The sequence below is a fragment of the Anser cygnoides genome, chromosome 5 (assembly GCF_040182565.1).
Source record: "Anser cygnoides isolate HZ-2024a breed goose chromosome 5, Taihu_goose_T2T_genome, whole genome shotgun sequence".
Lineage (NCBI taxonomy): Eukaryota > Metazoa > Chordata > Aves > Anseriformes > Anatidae > Anser > Anser cygnoides.
Window position 1 is genome coordinate 62642564 of NC_089877.1, and position 21913 is coordinate 62664476.

Sequence of the window (21913 nt, forward strand, 5' to 3'; positions counted from 1 at the left end):
TTGTATAGCCCAAGATAAGAGTTTTGAAAGGCCCCCCTTTGTATATAAGCAAATAAAATGCATTTTATTTTTATATTTGCCCAAACTAAGAATTTTTCAAGGTAATTTAGTGATCATGACACTTTATTTCTACAAAAAGGGTACCTCTAAAGCCAGGTACCCTCTCCTAGCACTTGCCACATTGCAAGACACGGGCAGGGAGCAGAACGTGCCTCCACCAAGTTATGTTCCACAGTTCAGGTGTTAACAAAGGTCCATACAGAAGCAGCATCTTGGTATGAACAACATGGCCAGAAAATGAAGTTACAGTGCTATTTCCAAGTCCTGACAGTGTTTTGACACTCTAGTCCCCAAATGTTACAAATCAATTATCTGAGAGCCTGTGAAGCGTGATTTTTGCTTTCTATAGGTAGGAGTCCACCAGCAGCAGTTCACCTCTGGCTACACCCCATACTGGGCACCTTTATCACAACACATTGGTTCTTCCTGAGCTGACAGAGGACAAACTCACAGAGATGAAACCTTGAGATGCATTTCTGTTTCTCCAAACACCAGTGGATAAATCCAGCTGTCACCCAGTCGTATCATTAACTGCAGAGCGGTGACATTTTTTTCTTATTACGTGACTGCTTTATAAGTTCAGAGCTGCTGTCCTCCCAGGATCCCAGCTCCAGCTCCTCCCCTAAACCCACATGGAAAAGGATAGACACCCTACCAAACAGGCAGACCACTTGTGCTGTCCTTCCTGTTGGACCCCAGCACCCGCTCTGCCTTCAAACTGATAGGAGACACTGATTAGTTTTGAAAGCCCTGGCTCGATGCAAATACAAGCAGGTACCTCCCCAGTCCAAAACAGCTGTGTTTCCTAGTTTAACCACAAATTCAGAGACAGCCAAGAAAATGGAAACAGAAGGAGCAGAAGCCAGAACTCTACAGGGAAAACTTAAAAACACACAGAGCTCCAAGTAGCTGCTAACATACTTGCTCTCCATTTGATTGGTAGAAGTACTGACAGCATCTCTCAGGATACCATTTTCCTGCTTCAGGTGGCTTATTTCTGCCTCCATCTGCTCACGGAGTTGCTGGAACTGAAGGGAAGAAAGATCAGTTCACTGAAGGAGAAAAAACATTAACTTATCACAGCAGATATAACTACACAGTAGTTTAAGTAAATAACATCAAGCGGTTTTTTAGGAGAGGGACAGTTTTACCTCCTTCCACACACACCCACTCCTCAATTAAACTATGCAAATCAGCCCCTCTTGTTGAATAAAAGCAGCTTCTTTTTATTCCAGTGTATCACGACAACATTTGTTTTAAATGGTACACAAATATTACTTAGGATACTGATTACTCGACTGTGTAACTTCAGATATTATCATTAACTAGACATCAGCTTCCCTTTTCCTGAGGGAAATAAAATAAAGCCACTGTGAATTAACATTAGAAGTCAACATCTTTAAATAAATCAGAAAAGTTTTAAATAACTAAAAATATGCAGGTTATAGCATATAAACTGCAAAAGGCTAGTCCTCATCAAATACCCTGAAGTCGAGGCTATGAAATAGATCTTTAGGCAATATGCTTCAAATGCATTTCCAGCACAGTCTGAGGCAGAGAGAGAAGCCCCGATGACCTAACGCTGCTTCAGAATAGTTCAAACACTCTCAAAAGACACACTACAAAGGAAAAAAGAATGGACTTTGCATATCCAGATGACAGCACAGCTGGTCCTAAAACCCAACAGCCTGCTCTGAAAATCCTCAAGCACACATAGCATGTAATACTTTGCTCTTCTACCAGTTCCAGTTTGCAGATACAGCTGACATCATTTCCAAGACCTAGTTTCTTCATGACTGACTCATCAATGAGGATCTCGTACACAAAGAAGTCCAAACAAATGTTTGCATAACAACCACAGCAAGAGACAGCAGGCCCTTGTAGGGCAGCCACATCCAGTTCAGCACCAACACATGTGAAAAGCTGTCCCTTGGGCATCTACAGGCTTGGGAGGTTTTTTAGTGTTTGCTTTGTGGGTTTAAAAAAAAAAAAGCCACACATATAGAGATGATCCCAGCAGAAGCGGGGGCACACGCCCTGCATAACTGGAAGCTTTGACAATTAAGGTTCAGCTCCTCTGCAACGCTATAAAGCAGCAGCAGGGGGAGCAGAACCAGAACTCCAGTTCCTCTGCACCTCCTTCCTCCAGCTTTGACTGCTGCAGATGTGTCTGCAGAAGTCACAACTTGGTGCCCAGACCTCCTTCACCCTCCCCAGGCAGTGATGAGACCCTCTCACTATGCAGTTTCTTGTGTAGATGCACGTCAAGCAGCATCTGCTCTGGAGAATGTAGTTCTGCTCCAAATCTGCAGAGATGGCACTCTCCTGAGTGCCGAGATGCAACAGAAGAAACAGTATTGAGGCTGGAAAGTTCACATGCTAGGCTTGATGCTGTGATATCTAAGTAGGAAAAAATACTAGAATGTCGTATCTAAGCTCCTGTCAGTAGGTATAGGAAGGGACATTTTTCTTAGAAAAAGAAGTCAAATATTTTTAATCCAGTGAAAAACTCTGGTGAGGTTACTCCGTTATAATGCAACTTCAGGAGAGGGTAACAAGGGTCTAAAACCAAAAAGAATGCAAGTGCACGCCCTGCAAATATTTTCAGCAAAGCACTTTCCCAATCAATGATATTTCTTGTATATTAACTTGTCTAATCTCTCTATGGTACAATTTAAAAGTGTGATTTATCAGCTGCTAAATGATCATGGGGATTAGCGTCTCTCTGAAGTTGAGTATTTCAATGAGATTTCACACTTAACTGCTTAACATTTTAGCAGAATGCCACAAAGTAAAACGAACTGGACCAGAGACAGGCTGACTAGCACTTGTCTTTCACAGACTACGATAGTCATCTACAAAAAGACCTTGTCTTTCCTTTAAGCCATGAAACTGCCATGAATTTTCCTATCCTCATGTAGATGGGTCACACTACCAGCTGGAAGCGAACAACAGACACTGTATCCTTTACTACAGCAAAGGTTTCTCAACACTGATCTGCTTGGGCATGAACTTTGAGTCAAACACTTTTGGAAAAGCTTTTACCTTCATCTTCATCTGCTGGGATTCTTGGTAGCTAACATGTATTTTACTCTGAAACGTGCCGTGCTCCTTTTCCAGCGTGTTGATGCGTTCTCTCATTTTTGCTGTAAGCAAGCCATTCCTCTCCTTTTCTGCAACCAGCTCCTTGGGTGGGAATTCGAAGGAAAAGGTTAAGTAGTCACGTACTGCTCCCTTCTAGAGTCCAACAGACATTTTACGTTTACTAGAAATGTATCAAGTATACATCAAACCACTGTCAGCATCATTTACTCCAAAATTACAGCATTACCCCGACCAAGCTTTCAGTACCTTCATGAGGAGTTCAGATCAGCATAATTTCACATTAAAAGAGGTTTTCCAATGCAAACAGCAGTCTTCTGTTGTCTTATATCTAGTGAGTTTGGCCAGTTTATACACACACAGTCCTAATAATTAAAGCCAGAGATACTGCACAGAGCAGACCTTAGATTTTCCTCCCAAGTACAGCAAAATGGAACAAGTCAGATATGCTGCGGTGAAACCACAAAGCGTTTCAGAGCACAATTGCTTTGTAGCAGGTTGAAAGGCAACGTTGGAAACAGTTTTGCCAGAGGAGATGGGCTATTAGCGCCCAGCAACAGCCAAACAGAAGTCCCGAATCCCACCAGCGTGACGCCACATTACAGCTTTCAAATGAAAACACGCATTTCTATTTGGATTAATCATTTATTAGCCAGGAATTCAACCTGGACACCTGAGAAGCTCATAGAGCTGCTGCTCTGCAATCTAGGAGCACTTGCTGTAGTAAGCAAAAACACTAAGTGCAGCTTTCAGCAAGCTCCAACCACTGAATGAGGTATTTGCAGCACCTAAGCTTCAGGTGCCTCCAGCTGCACAGCTCCATGCAGCGCCAGAGGTTTCTCCAGAGGAGATTCAAAGTGCCTGCATTAGGAGTCAGCCTCTCTTCTCACAGCACATGGAGCCTTGATGCATCTGTCAAGTGCTTTAAATTGTTAGCCTGAACGCCTCCCATCTCTTCAGAGTAATTACAGCTTTTTCCATATTTTAATTTAAATAAAAGCTTTTTGTTTCTTTGAGCCAACTAGCTTCAGGAAGCTGTTTCTCCCAGACTGAAATAAGTGAGATGAGTTCCCAAGTTCACAGAGGCATTTAGGAACTTAAGTCACACCAAAAGTTTCGAGTCATTTCTGAAAATACACCTTAAACAGCTTGACAAAGAGCCTTCTCAAATCTTAGTATCATCATATTTGCACCCAGTAAGATGCAACAAGAGGAAAGGCACCCGGGCACTTTCTAGCTTCCTTCTCCACCAATTTCCACCATCCATCTACAGTCCTCAGAAATCCACGCACCCTGCCAAGGCAGTGCCAGAGACGCTGGCAAGATTAGCTTTCACCTAGCTTGTGTTTTGCCAAATACCGCAGAAGTCAGGCACCTCTTGCTCTCATTCATCCTCTCCAGTTATCGTTTGTATCAACACCCCTCAGGGACACCTCTGCACCTTGCCCTCAAAGTCCCTCCATAGCTTTTGACAGTGCCTTCAGATGAAAACGTTGAACAGAAAATAAGAGCTTTGTGTCACTTGAGCTGAGCTTTGTCCCTTGTTTACCCTCACGATGTAGCACTGCAGCAGCTTTGCTTTTACCTGCTTCCTCCCAGCTTCCAGGAATGCTCATTTATTTCTCCTTCTCCCTTTCCTCCCACAACCCCAATTGCAGAAGCTAACAACATTCCCTACTTGTCTGCAGGTCCTGCCTTGCCTTCACAAGCACCACTTTGCAGGTTTCTCCCCCCCCCGCCTTCCTTCATCAGCTTCTCCCACACCCAGGCTCCTTCTCACACTCCCTCTGCTTCTCAGCCAGCCAGCTTTCCGTGCTCCGCTTCTGTCCCACAACCTTCCTGCTTCTAATGCCAGCCTACTTTCAGGCTACCCAAAACATAAGGATCTTTCCCCCAACAAGTCCGATTTACTACAGTGTCTGCACAACTCTCCTCTCATTCTGCAGTAACTGCTTCCCTTTGAAGTCTTCATAACGAAAATAATCAAGTTGCATAAACTGGTCTTGACAGTGGTGCATCTGTAAATAAGTCTACAATTAGCAGAGCTGCAACTCTGCTAAGCAGAATCTAAACTTTCTGCAGCTCCCTTCACGAAGAAACTGATGATTATTGTGCCTAGAAGTACACAAGCATGCAAATACTACAATACGTACCAAATTAAAAGCTGCACTGCAAAGAGGTGGTTTGTATTTGTGTCCACAAAACCGTGTTATACTCACGAAGGAAGTGTTTGCTTTTAGTAATCTTTTGAGAAGAAAAATAATCTCATCTTAAGAGTGAACTACCTGGATAAACTACTGGAAGACAACCCTGCACAAATACGTTAACAGCATCATAAAAACAGTCTTGGTAAGTTTTCCCAACACCAGAGATTTTACCTTTTAATTTAGACTAAACTCAGCAAGCCAGCATCTGCCTGCTGCTCGTTCTCCAAGCCCCTGCTACCAACCCATCGCTCTGTACGCAAGAACCTCTTCACATTTACCTGGGTGAGCTGCTTGCACTGTTCCTTCGCAACGGCTGCCTCCTCCTTCACCGCAGCGAGCATTTTCTCTTTGTCTTGCAGCTGATGTATCGCTGCAGCCGACTCTGCCTTGCTAGCCTGCAGCAGAAGCACACACAAATGGTCATACATGCCAGGAGTACCTGCGCAGCACCCCAGCAGGCAGCAGAACAAGCCCGAGAGGAAGAAACACCCTCTCCTGCCCCCAAACAGTTCATCTGCACGGCATACATGGCACGGGCACCCAACCCTGCTGCTAATGGATCCTGCAGCACCGATTTCATTAGACCAGGAAATGCATTTTCCAAGGCACTGAAACCAATTAAGAGGATAAATGGGCTCTTAAGGTGCTTCCGCGTTGGAAGACAGCCGCTTTGGTGGCACTGGGGAAAACAAAGAAGAGCCATTAAGAGAAATAAAGGAAAACAACACCGAGATGCTGAATCATTCAATAATTGAGCTCGGAAAGGACTTTCAAGATCACCCAGTCCAACCCACACTCAAAGCAGGTATAATCCAACCTGGATTAGGACTACAAAATCTCCTGAAGCCTCACTACAAAAGCAAGAGGGAATGTTGATCTGCTCTCTCCTTCCTCTTAGCAGGAGAGCCTCCAGTTGACATGACCACATCTCTGCTGGGGAGAACTGCAGACGAGTTTAGAGATGCTGCGGGAAACCGAAGCAGGGGAACGATCCCTGCAGCCCTGCCTTTTGTTCTCTGCCCTGAAAGTGAACTGATTGCCATGGGGGACAAACCCAAGTGTTTGCACTCAGACTCCACTCAAAGTCTGGTCATGGAAGAAGCAGAGAGGAGCCTCAGTCCCACAAACCCACCCTGAATTTACTTGGAAGCTCTCCTTTAATGGCACTGTTTCTGCTATGTACTTGTGGTGGAAGGGAAAGGTTAAATAAATACTGAGAAAATTATTTTATCCAAGCTTAGTTCATGAGCTAGTCAAGTGTTTTCTTCAGTATACAGGGAAAACTCTGAACTTCGCCTTCTTTCCATGAAGTCTGAGGGGTCAGGCAATAACCTAGATAGGAGGTACCTAAAACCCTGCAAAAGCCTTCTGCACTGCATACATACACAAAACACACTGACAGTGCCTTGCATGAGCTACAGAGAGGAAAATGTTCATATTTCCACCTACAGAAATTAACATTTATTGGTTTTATACAAAACAAGGAACCCATTTGGGTCATAAAGGTTTAGCTTTAACACCAAACCTTTCTTTAAAGGAAAGAAGAACAGCAAGAAAGCTGTCTGCTGTTCCAAATAAAACAGGTGATTCCACTACAAGTGGATTTTCAGACAAGCAATGAAACAGGGGCCTAGAGAAACTGTGAAGTTGTAAAGCATCCATCCCTGAAGGTTTCCAGGACCTAGCTGGACAAACCCCTGAAGAACTTGATAGAAATACAGTGTTGATCTTGTTTCGAACAGGAGGTTGGACAGATTACATGACCTCCCACAGTCCCTTCCAACCTAAGTTATTGTGTGATATGCTACTGTATTGCCTTAACTGAACTGAGACATCCAGTTCTGCATTTCTCTCCTGGTACCACATCTGCAGAAGAACAGAAGTGCAAGACCAAGTGTGACAAACCGCGTGTTGCAAGCACGAAGTGACAATACAGGAACGCGTCATGGAAGCGAGGAGCAGATATATGCAAGGTATCGGTGGTCACCGTTCTCTTCTGTCTTGATACAGAGATGATAAAAACCAAAAAATAAAGAACCACCAAGCACTGCAACGGGTTGCCCAGAGAAGTTGTTCAATCCCAGTCCTTGAGGGTTTAAGGCCAGACTGGATAAAGCCCTGAGCAGCCCAGGCTGACCTTGGGGATGGCCCTGCTTTGAGCAGAAGGCTGGACTGCAGACCTAGTGAGGTCCCTTCTAATCAGAAGCATCCTAAGGTCCTATGAAAAACATCCAGAGTGGTCAGAATACTAGAATACAAAAGCTTACAAGATGAAGTCCTACAAAACGCACAATTAGCTGGTAGAACACACAGCCACGCATTGTTTTTTTTCCTTAATTTCTACTATTGTTTATCCTGTTTATGCATTTGTGAAAGACTTGTAAAGTCACCAGATAGCCTTCTCCAATGCCAACACACACAAGAGTGAGCAGCAACAGCAGCCCAACGCTATCTACCCTGTACTTCATGGCTGTGCCTACCCTCCAGGAGCAGTTAGAAGCCACCACCCTGGCTAGGCAGACCATGGGATGGCAGCACGCAGCTATCCGACAACCGCTTCCCACATGCAAAGCAAGGTCAGACCAAATGGAAAAAAGCCCTCCAAAAACGTAATGCAGAAATGACAACAAAACATCAGTACAGCTAGTTTCACAGCATCTCCCCAGTTTCTGGGCATTTCACGGCTTTCTCTCCCCCGCGCCCGTGGACATTCACCTTTTGTAAGACGTCATGAATCGCACCGGACTTCTCCTTCAACACCTCTACTACACAACGGGCCTCGTCTTCAGTGAAGATCATGTTCTTCATGGCCATTACGAAGTCTTTAAATTTTACTTCAGCATTTTCTGCAACACAGAAGGGAGGCTATATTTACTTTGGACTCTGTACAGAATTATTTATTTTGCCTTGAAACAGCATGTGATGGGGTATCATTACGCATTATATTTAATTTCAGTCTGAAATGCCAAGAAGCAAAAGGTCACGAGCATTCAGCAAAAACAACATCTCTGATTTAAATCTGATAACAATCTGCCAGCTGACAGTTTTGGGAAAAGAATCCCACCGCTTTGTTTGTACAGTTGGTAACATTTATAGTGCCACTACCAAGAAGACAAAGCATAACACAGATTTTGGGGGGAAAAAAATAGCATGAATGTGAGAACTTGTAGAGTTCTTCCCAGTGTATTATGACAGTAATTCAAACTGAGCTCCCAATTTACAGGGCAGCCTGGCTCCAAAAGCAATATGCAGACGACAGCGTAATGAATTTAAGAAGCGGCACATTTCTGATTACAATGCATGGAAACCAGAAAAATATTCCATCAGTCTAAGTTTGGAAATGAACTTCTGCAGCAGCAGACAAATCAGTAAGATCCATCTTAATCGCTGATTCCATAAGTATTTGAAAAGACACAAGCAGGCAAGCGTATTTCAAATCAATTATGCTCTTCCAGAAACAAAATCATTTTTCATTAACAAGCAGGATGCACACACAAGTCATTAGGTGGCCCCCTAACTTAAAGAAATGGAAGTACAAGACTGAGGCACCCAATATCTGTCAAATATTCACCACCGCATTAAAATCTCTCAAGGGATTGGCGAGGAAAAAAGCAACAGAAAAAGCTTACAAATAGTTCCTGGTTCAGAGAACAACCCACAGAGCATGGAGAAGGGTCCAGCTTTCTCACCACAGGTACTACTAAATGTGCCACCGAAACCAAGCCACAAGGCAAACCCAAACCTCTCCAGAGGTTAAAATATGAATGAAAAAATGGGAAGCAAAATGTTGGTGATACCAAGCCCCTAAGAGAAATGATTGAGCATAAACTATTGAATAACAGTCTAGGGAGGTGGGGGGAAGCCCTGAGGAATTCTAGCACATCCTCTCCTAGTCGTAAATCCAACTTAGCCTTGGCCACAGACTTCAGATCACGTCATTGCTGCACTGACACCAGTGACACTGTCGCCAGGAATATGCCAAAACCCTGAGAGCAGAGCCTGGTTTGCTGGGAGCCTGCTTGGCTTGGACCAGGCTGAGCCCTGCGCTCCCCGAACACAGCAGGAGCCTTGCCCTTGCACCCAAGAAGCTTACAGTTCGAATACGGGAAGATTTCTATATCGGGAGGGCAAATCCCAGCTGACACAGACGAATTAGAAGCTCACATAGAAGGTTACAGCTTGCGAAGGAAATGAGAAGGGACGGGTGCACACGAGAGGCTCTGATGCCCCACAGCGATTAATACACAGCCGTTGAGCTGGAAGCACAAGAGAAGCCTCAGGCAAGTGGGAATCCGACATAGGTACCACAGAGAGCTGCCAGGAAGTTTTTGAGTGAGCATTTTAGAATTTAAGTCTCAAGACAGGGAGTGCAGTGAATCACCAAGCAGACAGTGTGAAGAGCCAGCCCTCTGAACAGACCTGAACAGGGGAATCGCTGCTCAGTCACTTGTCTGTCTCCGCCTGCCTACAAGTTGAAGGATCCCACCCCATAGCTCAGGAGGCCTGGCATCCTTTGAGCAGGTCAGTGACCTATTTTGAGCTCTCAGGTTGGGACACGGTGCTCAGGAGTCACATCAGGCTTCCTTAGGAGAGCAGGAAGGAAGCTTCCCGCTCCCAGCTAACTCCGACTGCATTAAAAGGAAAATTCAGCATCTTGATGGACACCACCAGACTCAAACTCCAGGGGCAATTTCCATCAGGTAACCCCGTGCTGCACACATACTTGCTAGCTGGCTAGCCCAAGGCAGCTTTAGAACAGCACTGGAGCATGCAGGCTGCACTCCCAGGCACAAGCAGACTCCAACAGCCCGTGCTTGGGATTCCAGCACTGTTACCGATACCTAACCTAGCCACTGTACAGCTAGGGAACAGGAAACAAAATGCTGGCAAACACTAAGCCCCTAAGAGAAATCGTTGAACATGAATTAAGAGAAGAATAGTCCAGGGAGATGGGGGGAAAGCACTGAGAAATTCTAGCACACCCTCTCATGCATCTGTGTGGTCTGTGATCACCAGTTTGCTCACTGTTCGGACACAAAAGCCTACAGTCAGCACTAAAAGGATTCAGATGAAGCAAAGCCCTTTCAGCAGTGCCAAAAACAGGGCATAAGTGAACACAGACAAGAACAGTGTCCTGCAGCCACAAATGTTCTCCTCAAATCCTTTCTTCCTAGCAAATAAGAAAAGATTCCCCTCCCCACACGCACATCATACTCTCGCTGCTCACAGTTTGATGCCCAAAGCAGACTGCGTTATCATTTTCTTACCTTTATCAGTTTCATTCTTCATTTTCTTGCCGCTGCTCTTCTGGATCCCCTCATTCATGTTTTGTTTCACTGCTTCAACCACTTCTCTCTTTTCTAAAGTGCCAGCATCGGAATTATCCATCAAAGGAATATACGTGGTTGCTTGAATAAGAGGTTCATCCACCAGAACTGTAACCAAAAGTCCACAGGGTGGGTTAAAGCTTTTTAATAATTAACTTCAATATACAGAAAAGGTGCATAACACATTAGTGAGACGGATTACTGCATCTCTAATCTCAGTAGTTAGTTATATTAATAACCTTCAAAGCTTAACTCATTAGAGCTCTCCAGGTAAATTCATTAAATAAAGGTCTCTAATGCGTAAGAATTTAATAGCTCCAATTAAACTTATATTTTCAAAGCTGCCTTTTAGCATTTTAAGAAGTAGCAGAGAAGAACCTTCACATTTTGATTTCAATTTCACTTTTTCATTGAAGTTGCATACAGCATTGGTGAGACCGGTTTACTTCGGGCTGTGTATGAAATGCATGCAGCATCTCTCAAACACGAGTACAGAGAGTCTTTTGTTCCTGTTCTGTTAGAAGCTAGTACCTTACTGCCAGCATTTTCACCCAGGTTACATCACCAGCCACCTAAACCACTTCGGCAGAACATGTGGTAGGGGCAGCAATCAAGTTATTTCACATGCAGACTCAGCTGCACTTAATAAAGACGCCTCATCTGTCAGAGCAGGCTTCAGGCTCCATTAATATTCAGAGAGACAGCCAGAGGTGCCGGCCGACCTCAGTCTCCATTCACGCAGCACTGAATCAACGTGGTGAGAAACAGCCTCTGCCCAAGGAACTGCTCGGTCTGCACTGCTGAGGTAAAAGCAGGGGTGGGGAGAGGAAGAACGACAGAGCAGGGACGACAGAGGCAGTCAGGGACAGAGGTGGATTTGGGGGTTTGCCCAGCACACGCTGCCTGAAGCTTGCGAGATGTTCTGCACAGAGCCACGACACAGCAGGGAAGCTCCTGACCCACCCAGCCCAGCTGAAGGGCTGATGGAGAACAGATGCCATGCAGTGGGCTGGAGAGCGGAGGGAAATGGGTGGGATACAAGATTTCAGGCATCAGTGCAACACAAATGCGTCTTCCTGGCTGCCAGAGAGCCAGTTGGAAAATGCTTCTGCATTCTGCCTGCCCTTAAGGAGGAAAACCAGCCAGATGGACCTGCCATGTAACCTGCCAGAGCCTCTCATCTTACGCAGCAAGCAAACACCTGCACATACATGGCAAGCGCTGAAGTGAAGAGAGGCTTCCTCTAGCAGAAACACCCAAAATCCAATCCAGTTAGCATCCTCGTTTTTTATTTTACTTCCTCTCCTTATCATCTTCCCCTCGTTTCATTCCCTTCCTCTCAAAAAGCCTGCCTAATATCTGTGAGACACTCAGCGACACTCAGGAAGCCCAGCGACCGACACCATCTACTCCAGGAGCGGTCCACCAGCTTCTCCGTCACTGTCCCAGCGAGGAAGAGTTTTGAGAAGCTAACGAGGTGGCCTCACAGGACTCCGTGGTCACGCTCTTCCCAAATGCCACAAACACAACAGCACTCATTGTAAAAAACTGAAACACAGAGGCAGACTGAGCCAAGAGACGAGAACCAGCGTCTTGGCAGGGAGCGAGGGATGACGAACAGTAAAAGCCTTGACAGCAAAGATGAGCAGTTTATGTTGGAGCAACAGCTAGCTAACAAAAGGACAATAAGAGAGGAAAAAGCAATTGGATTAAAAAAAAAAACTGCAGTCTTGTTTGGGGCAGATGACTGCAGCCGTCAGAGACGTGCCTTGCTCAGAGCCTGGTCAGCTTATACTCTATGTCAATACATAACTCCTCAATTCGAGTGCGGATGCTTGGATCCAAAAAGCTCAGAAAGGTGAAAGGTTCACAGAGGCACCCCATGTTCAGCGGTACTCGTTGGTCATAAAGTAAAAAAACAGCCTATCAGGATTTTTCCTACCTGTAATTCCCGCTTTTTCAAATTAAAATAGTTATCCTACAGGTTTCTTTCCCAAAAGGAAGGTGAAAGAAAGAAAAAGGTTGAATTGTCAGGCATGTCTGAGCTAATAATAAACCCTCGGTATTCTCACCATTATCAACTTTCTGCTTCTTTGCGGAGACTTTCTTCTTTCCTGATACATTTTCTTGCTTTATCTCCTGGTGGAGCAGGACGGGGTCTTGCTTTTTGGCAGGAGATGCAACAGAATCAGTCTTAGTATCTTGATCATCTGTAATAGACAATTGAGACAATGAAGAGCATACAGAAGAGCACGTTCTCATTTTTAAATCAGTGACTCTAATCACTGAGATCTACTCCCAGAAAAAAAAAAAAATCATGTATTTGAGATGAGAACATGAAGTTATACACACAGACGGGCACACAGACAAACACACATTTCCCAGACCAGATGAGACCCCAAAGCAAGAGAAAAATTTAGCAGAGTGAAGGGCCACAGCACCTACTGTTTTGACAGACAGGACTTATATCTGCAAGCAGAACACAGGCGATTAAAGTAACCTTTTAACAAATCCAATGCAGGTTTTACTGCAACAGAGCATATAGCATGTGTTACCCGTGTCAGGTTCTCGTTTGCAGGATGTATTCCCCCGCCCCCATCCCCACCATGAACCCCCTCATGCCTTTTACACACACACACCCAATAGCTACTGGGACCGTGAGAAGCAGAAAATAAGTGTTTTGCATTAGGGAACTGTTCTTTGTAAAAGTTGCTTCTAGAGATGGGTGGGTTTTTTTTGTGGTTTTTGTTGGTTTTAATCTTTTGGGACAGCTTGTGCTATGCGATATGCTTGTCAGAGCTGACACACCACGCAGGGTTACGGTGTTAGCTCATGCAAGCAAGGATAAAAGTTAGTTGCGGCTGCCCTCAGAACAGCATTTGCAGACCACATTTTCATCATGCCACAGAGATTTTCAGAGAGCACCCACAAATAAGATTTGATACTGTTTTTGCTGGTAGTGGGCAGGTCTTCCTTCTCCCTTTTTTCAGGAAAAAAATCACATCAAGCAGCAGTGTCATTCTTTTTCCTCACTCCCTATAGCAAACCTGTTACACTACTCGTTATATTAGCTGCAAATACTTCCACTTACTTTTGAAATTGAATTTTTAAGCTTCCACGAATGGACATCTACATATTTACAAACAGCTCTACCTACAATTTTCAGTCTGGTCTAGGTTGGATGCCTCAGCTGCAATGGCTAGATCAGTATGCTTTTAGTTTCTGTTCCACTCCATTATAAAGGTGTAACGGGCGGGAAGCAACTGTACGTGCTTCTTTCTTTCAGCCCCTAAACACCTTCTGATACAACAGGCCTGCACTTAAGCACTGATTTATTTTGCACGCTCTGCTATGGGGGTTCCCTAGATGTCCTTCCCTATTAGAGCAAGTGCTCTTAGGGCTCTACTTTTTCATGGCTTGACATCAGAATGCACACAGCAAACACTTAATGACTTCTTTCAGGTAATCGAAATTTTGACAGCTTGAGAGCAAAGGAGCCAAGCCACAAAACAAAGCAGAGGCACAGGCTACTCCGTTTCCCTCAATGATCTCTAATAGAAGAAAGCAAGGATGGGAGGAGGAAAACCAGAGCATTGCCACCAGATGGAAAACAAGGGGGGGAAAAAAAGCAATAGCTCATAAAAAGGAAAAGGTTAGAAGTGAGCTTTGCCCCACAGAGATCAGGCAGAACAGTTCTGAGAGAGACACTCTGTGGCCTCGCAAGAAGCAGAGCACAGTTTTGGCGTTCTGTGCAAGAAGCATATGCAACGTAAGGTACCCATGCCATTTTTCTGCTTCTTCTGCCCAGGCTTCTTCTTAGATGCTGCTGATTCAGATGGTGGAGTGGGCTGTTTTGTAACAGGGACTGGTTCTACTTTCTTGCCTGAAGACTTGGATCCTTCTGACTCCTTAGTTACATGATCGTCTTGAGTTGCCTTCTGCTTCTTCTCCTTCTTCTTCCGTTCTCTGACGCCGCTAGATGTTTCGGTCATGCTCAAGGGAACAGGAACGACGTGCTCTTCATCCGTACCCAGGGCATCAGAGAGCTTGAAGTCCCGAGGGGTACTTTCAGAGTCAGATTCATGGATGTTCCCATTCTGAGCTTCTTTCTTCTTGTTCTTCTTCTTCTCCGTTTTCTTCTTATCGCTCTTGGCAGGTGGAAACTTTAGGTCCCTTTTCTGTTTTGCAAGAACTTCATCGTATAATGTTTCTTTCATGAAAAGCCAGAAGAAGAGGAAGATAACCGTAATAACCACAGAAGGAATGAGGATGATGAAGTAGGTAGACTCGTAAAACTCCATTGTGCTTCTTCTTAGCTATACTTATAAAAAATCTATAGGGGAAAGAAAAAGAAACAAGAATTAGTTTTTTGACCAGGTTTTCATACCTTTTTCCCCTGCCAATAATATTGATAAAAAGCTTTTGACATTGCTCTAGAGAAGCCTTAAAATTGCTTTTAATAAAGTTACCAAACTAATATCAAGCACGGAACAACTTTGAAGTCTTTCACCATTTGCTTCAAAGCTGCTAACCTGTATAGAAAGGAACTGTAGCTGCAAGGCTGATCCCGGATGAGAGCAGTTCTCTTTCCTTACTTTTACTCATCTTCCTCATTCTCCCTTCTGAAGTGAAATTCAGTAAGTGAAAGCTTTTGACATCAGAAATATGAGACAGCAGTGTCAGAGGCTGTGAAATAAGGACCCATACATATAGAGTAATTCTTTTTCTAACCTTTTTTCCCCTCATAAATCCAACATTATGATTTCAGTTTTTTATCTTGTCAAGTGGGAGTTAAGTTTCAACTTTTGCTCCCAGTTTTATGAAACTCTCAGAAGCAGAGCAAGGAGAAGGGAGAAAGGCCTAAATGTTAGTCAACCATAAAGAACCAGGGCTTTTTTTCAGAACTGCTTTTTGAAGTCTAGAACAGCTTTAAACTCATGAAAATTCCATACGTTTATAAGAAAACACCAAGATCTGTTACTTATTTTGTGCATGTAACAGCACAGGTCAGAGCATTAAATGAATAAAGTAAAAAGCAGGAACCACAGAGTTTAAAAGAAAGTCAGAACTAAGGCTTATTTAAAAAACACTAGTTTTGGGGCCAAGATAAGACTGATTTCCCTACTTCACAACTCTGGTCACTATGAACAGACCCGGATTTTTGCAGCAAGAATTCAAATCCAGACTGTTCCAAGGAAAAAAAAAAAGGCATCGATCCTTGAAAAACGCAATCAAAATTCCAATTAAGCACACAATCGCTGATTCACCAACTCAGTTTGAAAACTGCCACGGAAAACACACACTTCAACCACATTTTCCTCTACTCAAAGAGGACACTTCAACTCAAGTGTCCCTTGGGAACGAAAGGCAAGGGATGTAACCCAAGTTGCATCTCCCATAACAATCTTTGTCACCTTCCCTGTAGCCAGCACCCAACCGCAGCGTCCCCGACTCTTCCCAAATCTGCCAAATCAGCTTCCCTTCTGTGCTTCTCAACCAAGAGTTTCACACAGCAGGATGACCCCAAAAAGGGCAGCGGGAACTGCCCCACACTTCTAAGTTATATTCGTAGAAAGGTTTGGGTTGGAAGGGATCTTAAAGACCACCCAGTTCCAACCCCCCGCCATGGGCAGGGACATCTTCCACTAGCCCAGGTTGCCCAAAGCCCCATCCAGCCTGGCCTTGAACACCTCCAGAGATGGGGCAGCCACAGCTGCTCTGGGCAACCTGCTCCAGTGCCTCACCGCCCTCAGAGCAAAGAATTTCCTCCTTATATTGCTTGGGGTATTTCCATCATTGCTTAGAAGAAGAAAATAGACGCGTACACTGAAGGCCCAGGGACTGCAGTCGGTAGAGACGTTGGGCAGCACAGGGAAAGGACGGGTTCTTCTTGCTTCTGAGCAGAGGGTTACTCTTTAAATACCTTCTAGTCTCACACTTCAGACTTAAATTCATCTCATGGCCGTGCTAGAACGTACTCTAAGTTGGCTTGCCGTCCTGCCCCGCTGGGGAGAGCTTGGTGTGGAGCCTGGCTCCAGCCCCAGACGGAAAAACTGTTCTCTGCAATAGTTTCTGCACAGAGGGGTTACTGTGATAATATATTTGTTCAGGGCATTGAGCACTACAGAGAGCAAGGAGTGGGAACTCTAATTTGACTATTAAGTTATCAAAATAAACGGCTAACCTTTCAATACACTAATTATTCATCAGTTGTCTTAACGCTAAGTCTCCTCCCAGTTTGTGTGTTTTATTTTCCGCGTGCCCAGCGCGCTGGAAAGGCTTGCATCTGGAATCGCATCCAGCACGGGGTTTCAAAAGGGCTGCGAGGGAAGAAAAGCTCATCTTTTGGGGAGAAAAAGCACAGATGCGTGAACCTAAGCTGGAGCTTTCAAAGTGATTGATAAAACCGGCTTCCTGCACGAAGTGATCTAATATTAGTTATCACTTGAAGGAAACAGATCTTGAAAATTTGCCACAGCCAAAGTCAATATTGAGTGCTTACAGGAGAAGTTAAGCCCCAAAGAAAACATGTAACGAAGCAGATTTCTCACAAATGTGATTAAGTTGATCGTTACAGCATGTTACAGCCGCAACTACGACACCAAACCACAAGGAGCCCCCAACGTGCCCACCTCTGCCCCGCTGACACACGAGCACACCGTCGGCTGTACGCTGACCCTTTTACACGTTGTAAAGGATGAAGGCACCAAGTGATGGGATGGCCATCAAGGCAGGACCAAGACAGACAGTGACTGTAATTTTGACACTCAGAAAAACACGAGAAGTGGCATCAGGCACGATCACAGCCCGACCGCTCGGCAAACTCAGGTTCCCGGTTGCTTAAGCCGGGAAATATCTCCCAGCACCCCATTAAGAAAATGAAGGCAAGAGTGTTTATGTTTTAACCAGAACCCAAAACGTCTTTGGAAGATGGAATTAAAGCAAGCCTGTTCCCAGAAAACTTGTGGTTTGTTTGTCAAAGGGGTGTGCACAAAGCTGGGGAAACCTCCAATCTTTCTAATTATCTGAACGCAAACAGAAAAAGTTACAGAAAGGTTTTTAGCGTGGCTGAGTCATCCCCAAAGGGAGCATCAGGTACGGGATGGATGGGATAAAGCTGCGACCTGGTACAAATACTGAAGTTTCCCAGCCCAGCACGAACAAGGGCGTTTAAGCATCGCACCACTGGGGTCTGTGGGCAGGTGTCAGAAGGCGCCATCCTGCGCCACGAGGTCCTTGCGAAGTGACACCCTCGCCACGGGGCAAACAGGCAGGGGTTTGCCTCATACAAGGCAGTCCCCTGACAACCTGCAGTTACTCAAGGAATTTCTCCGTTCCCATTTATCCTTCTGTATTGCCTTGACAAGCCACCTAGGAAGAGACAGAAGCAGTCTATAGGGAAAAAGTCATACGCTGCCATACAAGAAAGAGGACAGAGAAGCTCCTCCTATTATACCAGGAGAAAGAGAACACTCCATTAACTTGAAAACCTCCCCACGTGAGCTTAAACGCTCGCCAGGACTTGGTTCCACCGCTCCGCCCATTCCTGCTAGCCGCAGACCCACGAGATGCCCTCACACCTCTCATGCCACACAGGACCAGTCAGTCGGGAACGGGGGAACAAGCCGCATCTGTCCCAGTCCGCACACAGGCTCTGTTCACGTTCAGTCCACCATTTTAACAAAAGAATTGCACTTTTGTTCCCCCGAACAGAGCCCGTGCCACGGAAACTGCTTCTGAACTCCAGCGCAGCGTCAGTGCCTGCGCCTGACTTCCCCTGCTAGTTAACGCTGGCCTGGGTTTCCCAACACACCCCCGGCTTTCTGCATTTACCTCTCGAGTTTCACTCGGCACAGATAGCACATTTCACGGGATATTCGTTCAGTTTGGGTCCAGGGGATTAACTCACTTAAGACGACAGAAATAAATTACGGCTCCATCTGGCTAATGAGTCACTCGTAGCTTAGCCCCAGCACGTTACAAGCACAGCTTCTCGAAACGCCCGGGTCTCAAGATGCATGTAATCTCCGGGGATTTGTGCTTCTGAAATAAAATAACATTAAATGGGGTGGAAAAAAAAACAGGTACCGAGGCAGCCCCCGCACAGCCTTCCCCGCGATCACGGGCTTTTCTGGGCTTAACACCCAGCTCGCAGCGCGGGCATCTGGCTGGCAAGGGGACTAAATAAAACCCCTCGCGTTCAAGTCACTAGGAGCACAGCACGAAGTCTCAGAGGAATATTTGCACTGCATAAATTTCTCAAGGAGATAACACTAACACTATTTTTCCCTTAATCCGCACGCTGTTGGCAACACAGCTCCTATCAGCCAGCTGCGTAAGAGGATCGTCTCGAGAAAAGCTTCGCTCCCAAACTCATCTTCCTGCAGCTCTCTTGGTGGAGAAGACATCCAGCAACTTGGGCACTACACGAGGGAACCTGTGGCAAATCAGGGCTTGGTAACAAAATGCAACCAGATTTTAAAATTCAGCAAGTTCAGCCACTGCACGGACTGGAACTAGCTCTGGTAACCCCTGAGCATTGACCTAAAGCACTGCAGGGCTCAAGCCCTGGGACGAAGGGCTGCCAGAAACCCCAAAGAGGGTCCATTTAATGTCAGCATTGCTAAGGGATTAGCAAAGTCTGCAGAATTAGAACTTAATTATTAAAAGACACTATTTAAAGCGGTGCTACGATGGCACAGAAAAACACAAGGTGTGTTCCTCGCGCCCCGAGACGAGGTGCTGATGCCAGCAGAGCCTCTGCAATGTGACTTTCCGAGAGGCAGGGAGTGAAAGCTGAACTGTCACAGCGGGCAGGGATTTCAGCTCATCAAACCTGCTCCAAGCTCGTTAACACCTGGCCGAGTTCAGCAGGTAATCAGCGATGGGAACAGAGGGAGCCGACACGACCCAACCACCTCCACCTTCCTGTGCAAGGGTCACACATTCCCAAAAAACAATGCCCTGCAAACACCGGCAAGGGACAGACTACGCCTGAACCCCATTTTAAGACAGCACAATAAGATATTGCACACGTATCGCACCTATGTCAGGAGGAGCACAGCTCCCAGGAAGATCACACCATGCTCTTACAGGTCACTGTTAAAGCCACACAATTTAGAGGTGTGCACAAGGCACCCACAACCGAGATCTCCGTCACCCTGCCAGCTTTGTTCCAGATGGCAAAGCCTAACTCATTTTTTTTGTACGTTTCTGTACGCTTTTCAGACTCTGTTGGAGCTACACTTCCACGCTCTGCTGGCAGAAGTCCTCCCAAAACTCAGACCCGGGGGGGAAGCCCAGTGACCAGCAATGCAAAGTGAGGTCTGCAATTAAATACTCACCCTGACAGCACGATTTATACGGCAAGAGAGGAAAGCCTCAGCCACTTGAATTTACAAGCTAAACCTTTCACATACTAAAGTAACTCTTATCTGGGAAGGAGCCCTGTTCAAGGAAAGCTTAACAGTGCTCAAAACCCCCTCTAAACTGTTAACAGCAAGAGGCGAGGGCTTGTCAATAAATCTTTCCACTCTTCACTTGATTACGCTGATACAATTAAGCCATTTGCAGAGCACAATCTCAGCGCTGCAAATACCCTCTAGGTAAATATTTTCCATTCCAAACGTGCCGCTGTTTGTACCATCTGTTGGGCTCCGCTTGATGTTAGTTAACAGAGACACGCTATTTATTATATTCCAGAAAGGAGTAACTTTGCCTCAACAGAAGCCTTCACTTTTATTTTTTTTCCCCTCTTCCCTTTTTAAATACATTTTTAGAGTTAACACCTTGGAAAAACGCAGCGGCTGCCGATGGGATAAAACCCAGCGGCTGCCGATGGGATAAAACCCAGAGCCCGAATTAACTTCAGCAAAAGCAGAGCATGCAACCTCGCATTTACCTGGGGATAAATCCTCCCTCCTCCATCCCAAAACCACACAGACCCCTTTGGTGAAGCCTCCCAGGGCTGCTGGTGCAAAGAAACAAGAGCGTAAAGATATCGGTATCACTCAGGACTGAAGAGTCTTCAGAAAATGAAACATTTCTTGCAAGAAGAAGTTATTTTGGATCAAAAACAGCCCCGAGAAATGCCATCAGGACAGAGCAAAGCGTCCTCACCCCCGCCAGACCGCAGGTTTTCCCCTGAAACCACTACTCCCTAACACACACACCCGTTAACGCGCTGTCCTCCACCTTCGGAGATCTCTTTCCCTTCTGGTACGGGACCAAAGGTTGTGGCTTCCACCCGGAGCACTGGGGCAGGCTCCGGGCATCACCCAGCCCGCCTGCCTCTTCCCATCGCTGCTTGCAGGGAGCCCCTGAGGCTTCCTTCCCTCCCCAGCTCCTGCCGGGACGTGCTCTGCCCCACCACCCGAGCTACGCTACGCACACCCAGCAGCGAGCGGGCAGGGCTTTGGGGCACGCGCTTCCTTCTGCTGCTTCTCCGTGCAAGCCAGGACCAGATCCTCGCCAGCTCCTCTTCTTCTTGCTCACGTCTGCGTACGGGGAACTGGGAAGCGATACTTCTCAAACTACGGAGGAAAAACACTCGCTGCGATTTCACAGACTGAGAATCCTGCAAGAGGAGATTAACAGACACCGATTTGGTCTGCTGGCAGCGATAGCCGCCAAGGTCACTACCGCAGGAGCTCCGAACCGCCAAAATATCCCCCGCTGTGCCTCTCGCTCTCTGTCATGTGCTTTACATCAGAAGGTATGGCCTAACAGCCAAAGGGCTGCACAGCCAGCCACACGAGCGCACCGGCAGTAGCTGCTCCGCTGATGTTAAGGCAAGAGGAGCCACCCGCGCATCGCTCGGCCCCACAAACCAGCTGCATCTTTTAACCACATTTTAGGAAATGCTCAGGTTTGCATTTCTAACACCCTCAAAATACCGATTCGCTTGAAAATGGACCTTGCTGTTCTGACCACAGCGCTGCTCAGCTGACTTGCGATGGGCAGCCACCGGCAAGTCGCTCCTTCGTAACTTTGCGATAACGCCGAGCCTTGGGGTTGCCTTTTCTCCCGTGCTGGCACATCGCAAGGCCATAGCAGGATTACATCCTAAAAATAAGAGGCAAAGCTAGCAGATTAATAGCTGGCTGAGTTTGGATTACCAGCCTGAAGAGCAGCTTCTCAACAGCCAGGGGTCCCCTGCAACCCCGACCCGCCCAGCGGCACAGGACTTGGGTCAGCAAGGCAGGGGCACCCAAAATC

General features: G+C 46.0%; 1 protein-coding gene across 11 annotated transcripts in view; it reads right to left on the reverse strand.

The window, feature by feature from the left end:
• The window catches only part of KTN1 (kinectin 1), a 74982-nt gene that overhangs the window by 39046 nt on the left and 14023 nt on the right, over window positions 1–21913 (reverse strand). For 9 of the 11 annotated variants that reach the window (XM_066998587.1, XM_066998592.1, XM_066998590.1 and 6 more), the window contains 7 exons: window positions 14475–15029; window positions 12769–12906; window positions 10637–10804; window positions 8085–8215; window positions 5648–5764; window positions 3106–3246; window positions 982–1088 (listed from right to left, as the gene is read on the reverse strand). In XM_066998587.1, coding sequence (XP_066854688.1) covers window positions 982–1088; window positions 3106–3246; window positions 5648–5764; window positions 8085–8215; window positions 10637–10804; window positions 12769–12906; window positions 14475–14997 — 1325 coding nt within the window. In that variant the 5' untranslated portion in view covers window positions 14998–15029. Of the gene's footprint in view, window positions 1–981; window positions 1089–3105; window positions 3247–5647; window positions 5765–8084; window positions 8216–10636; window positions 10805–12768; window positions 12907–14474; window positions 15030–21913 lie in introns of those variants that run through there. The other 2 variants (XM_066998591.1, XM_066998586.1) reach the window with 2 other exon arrangements.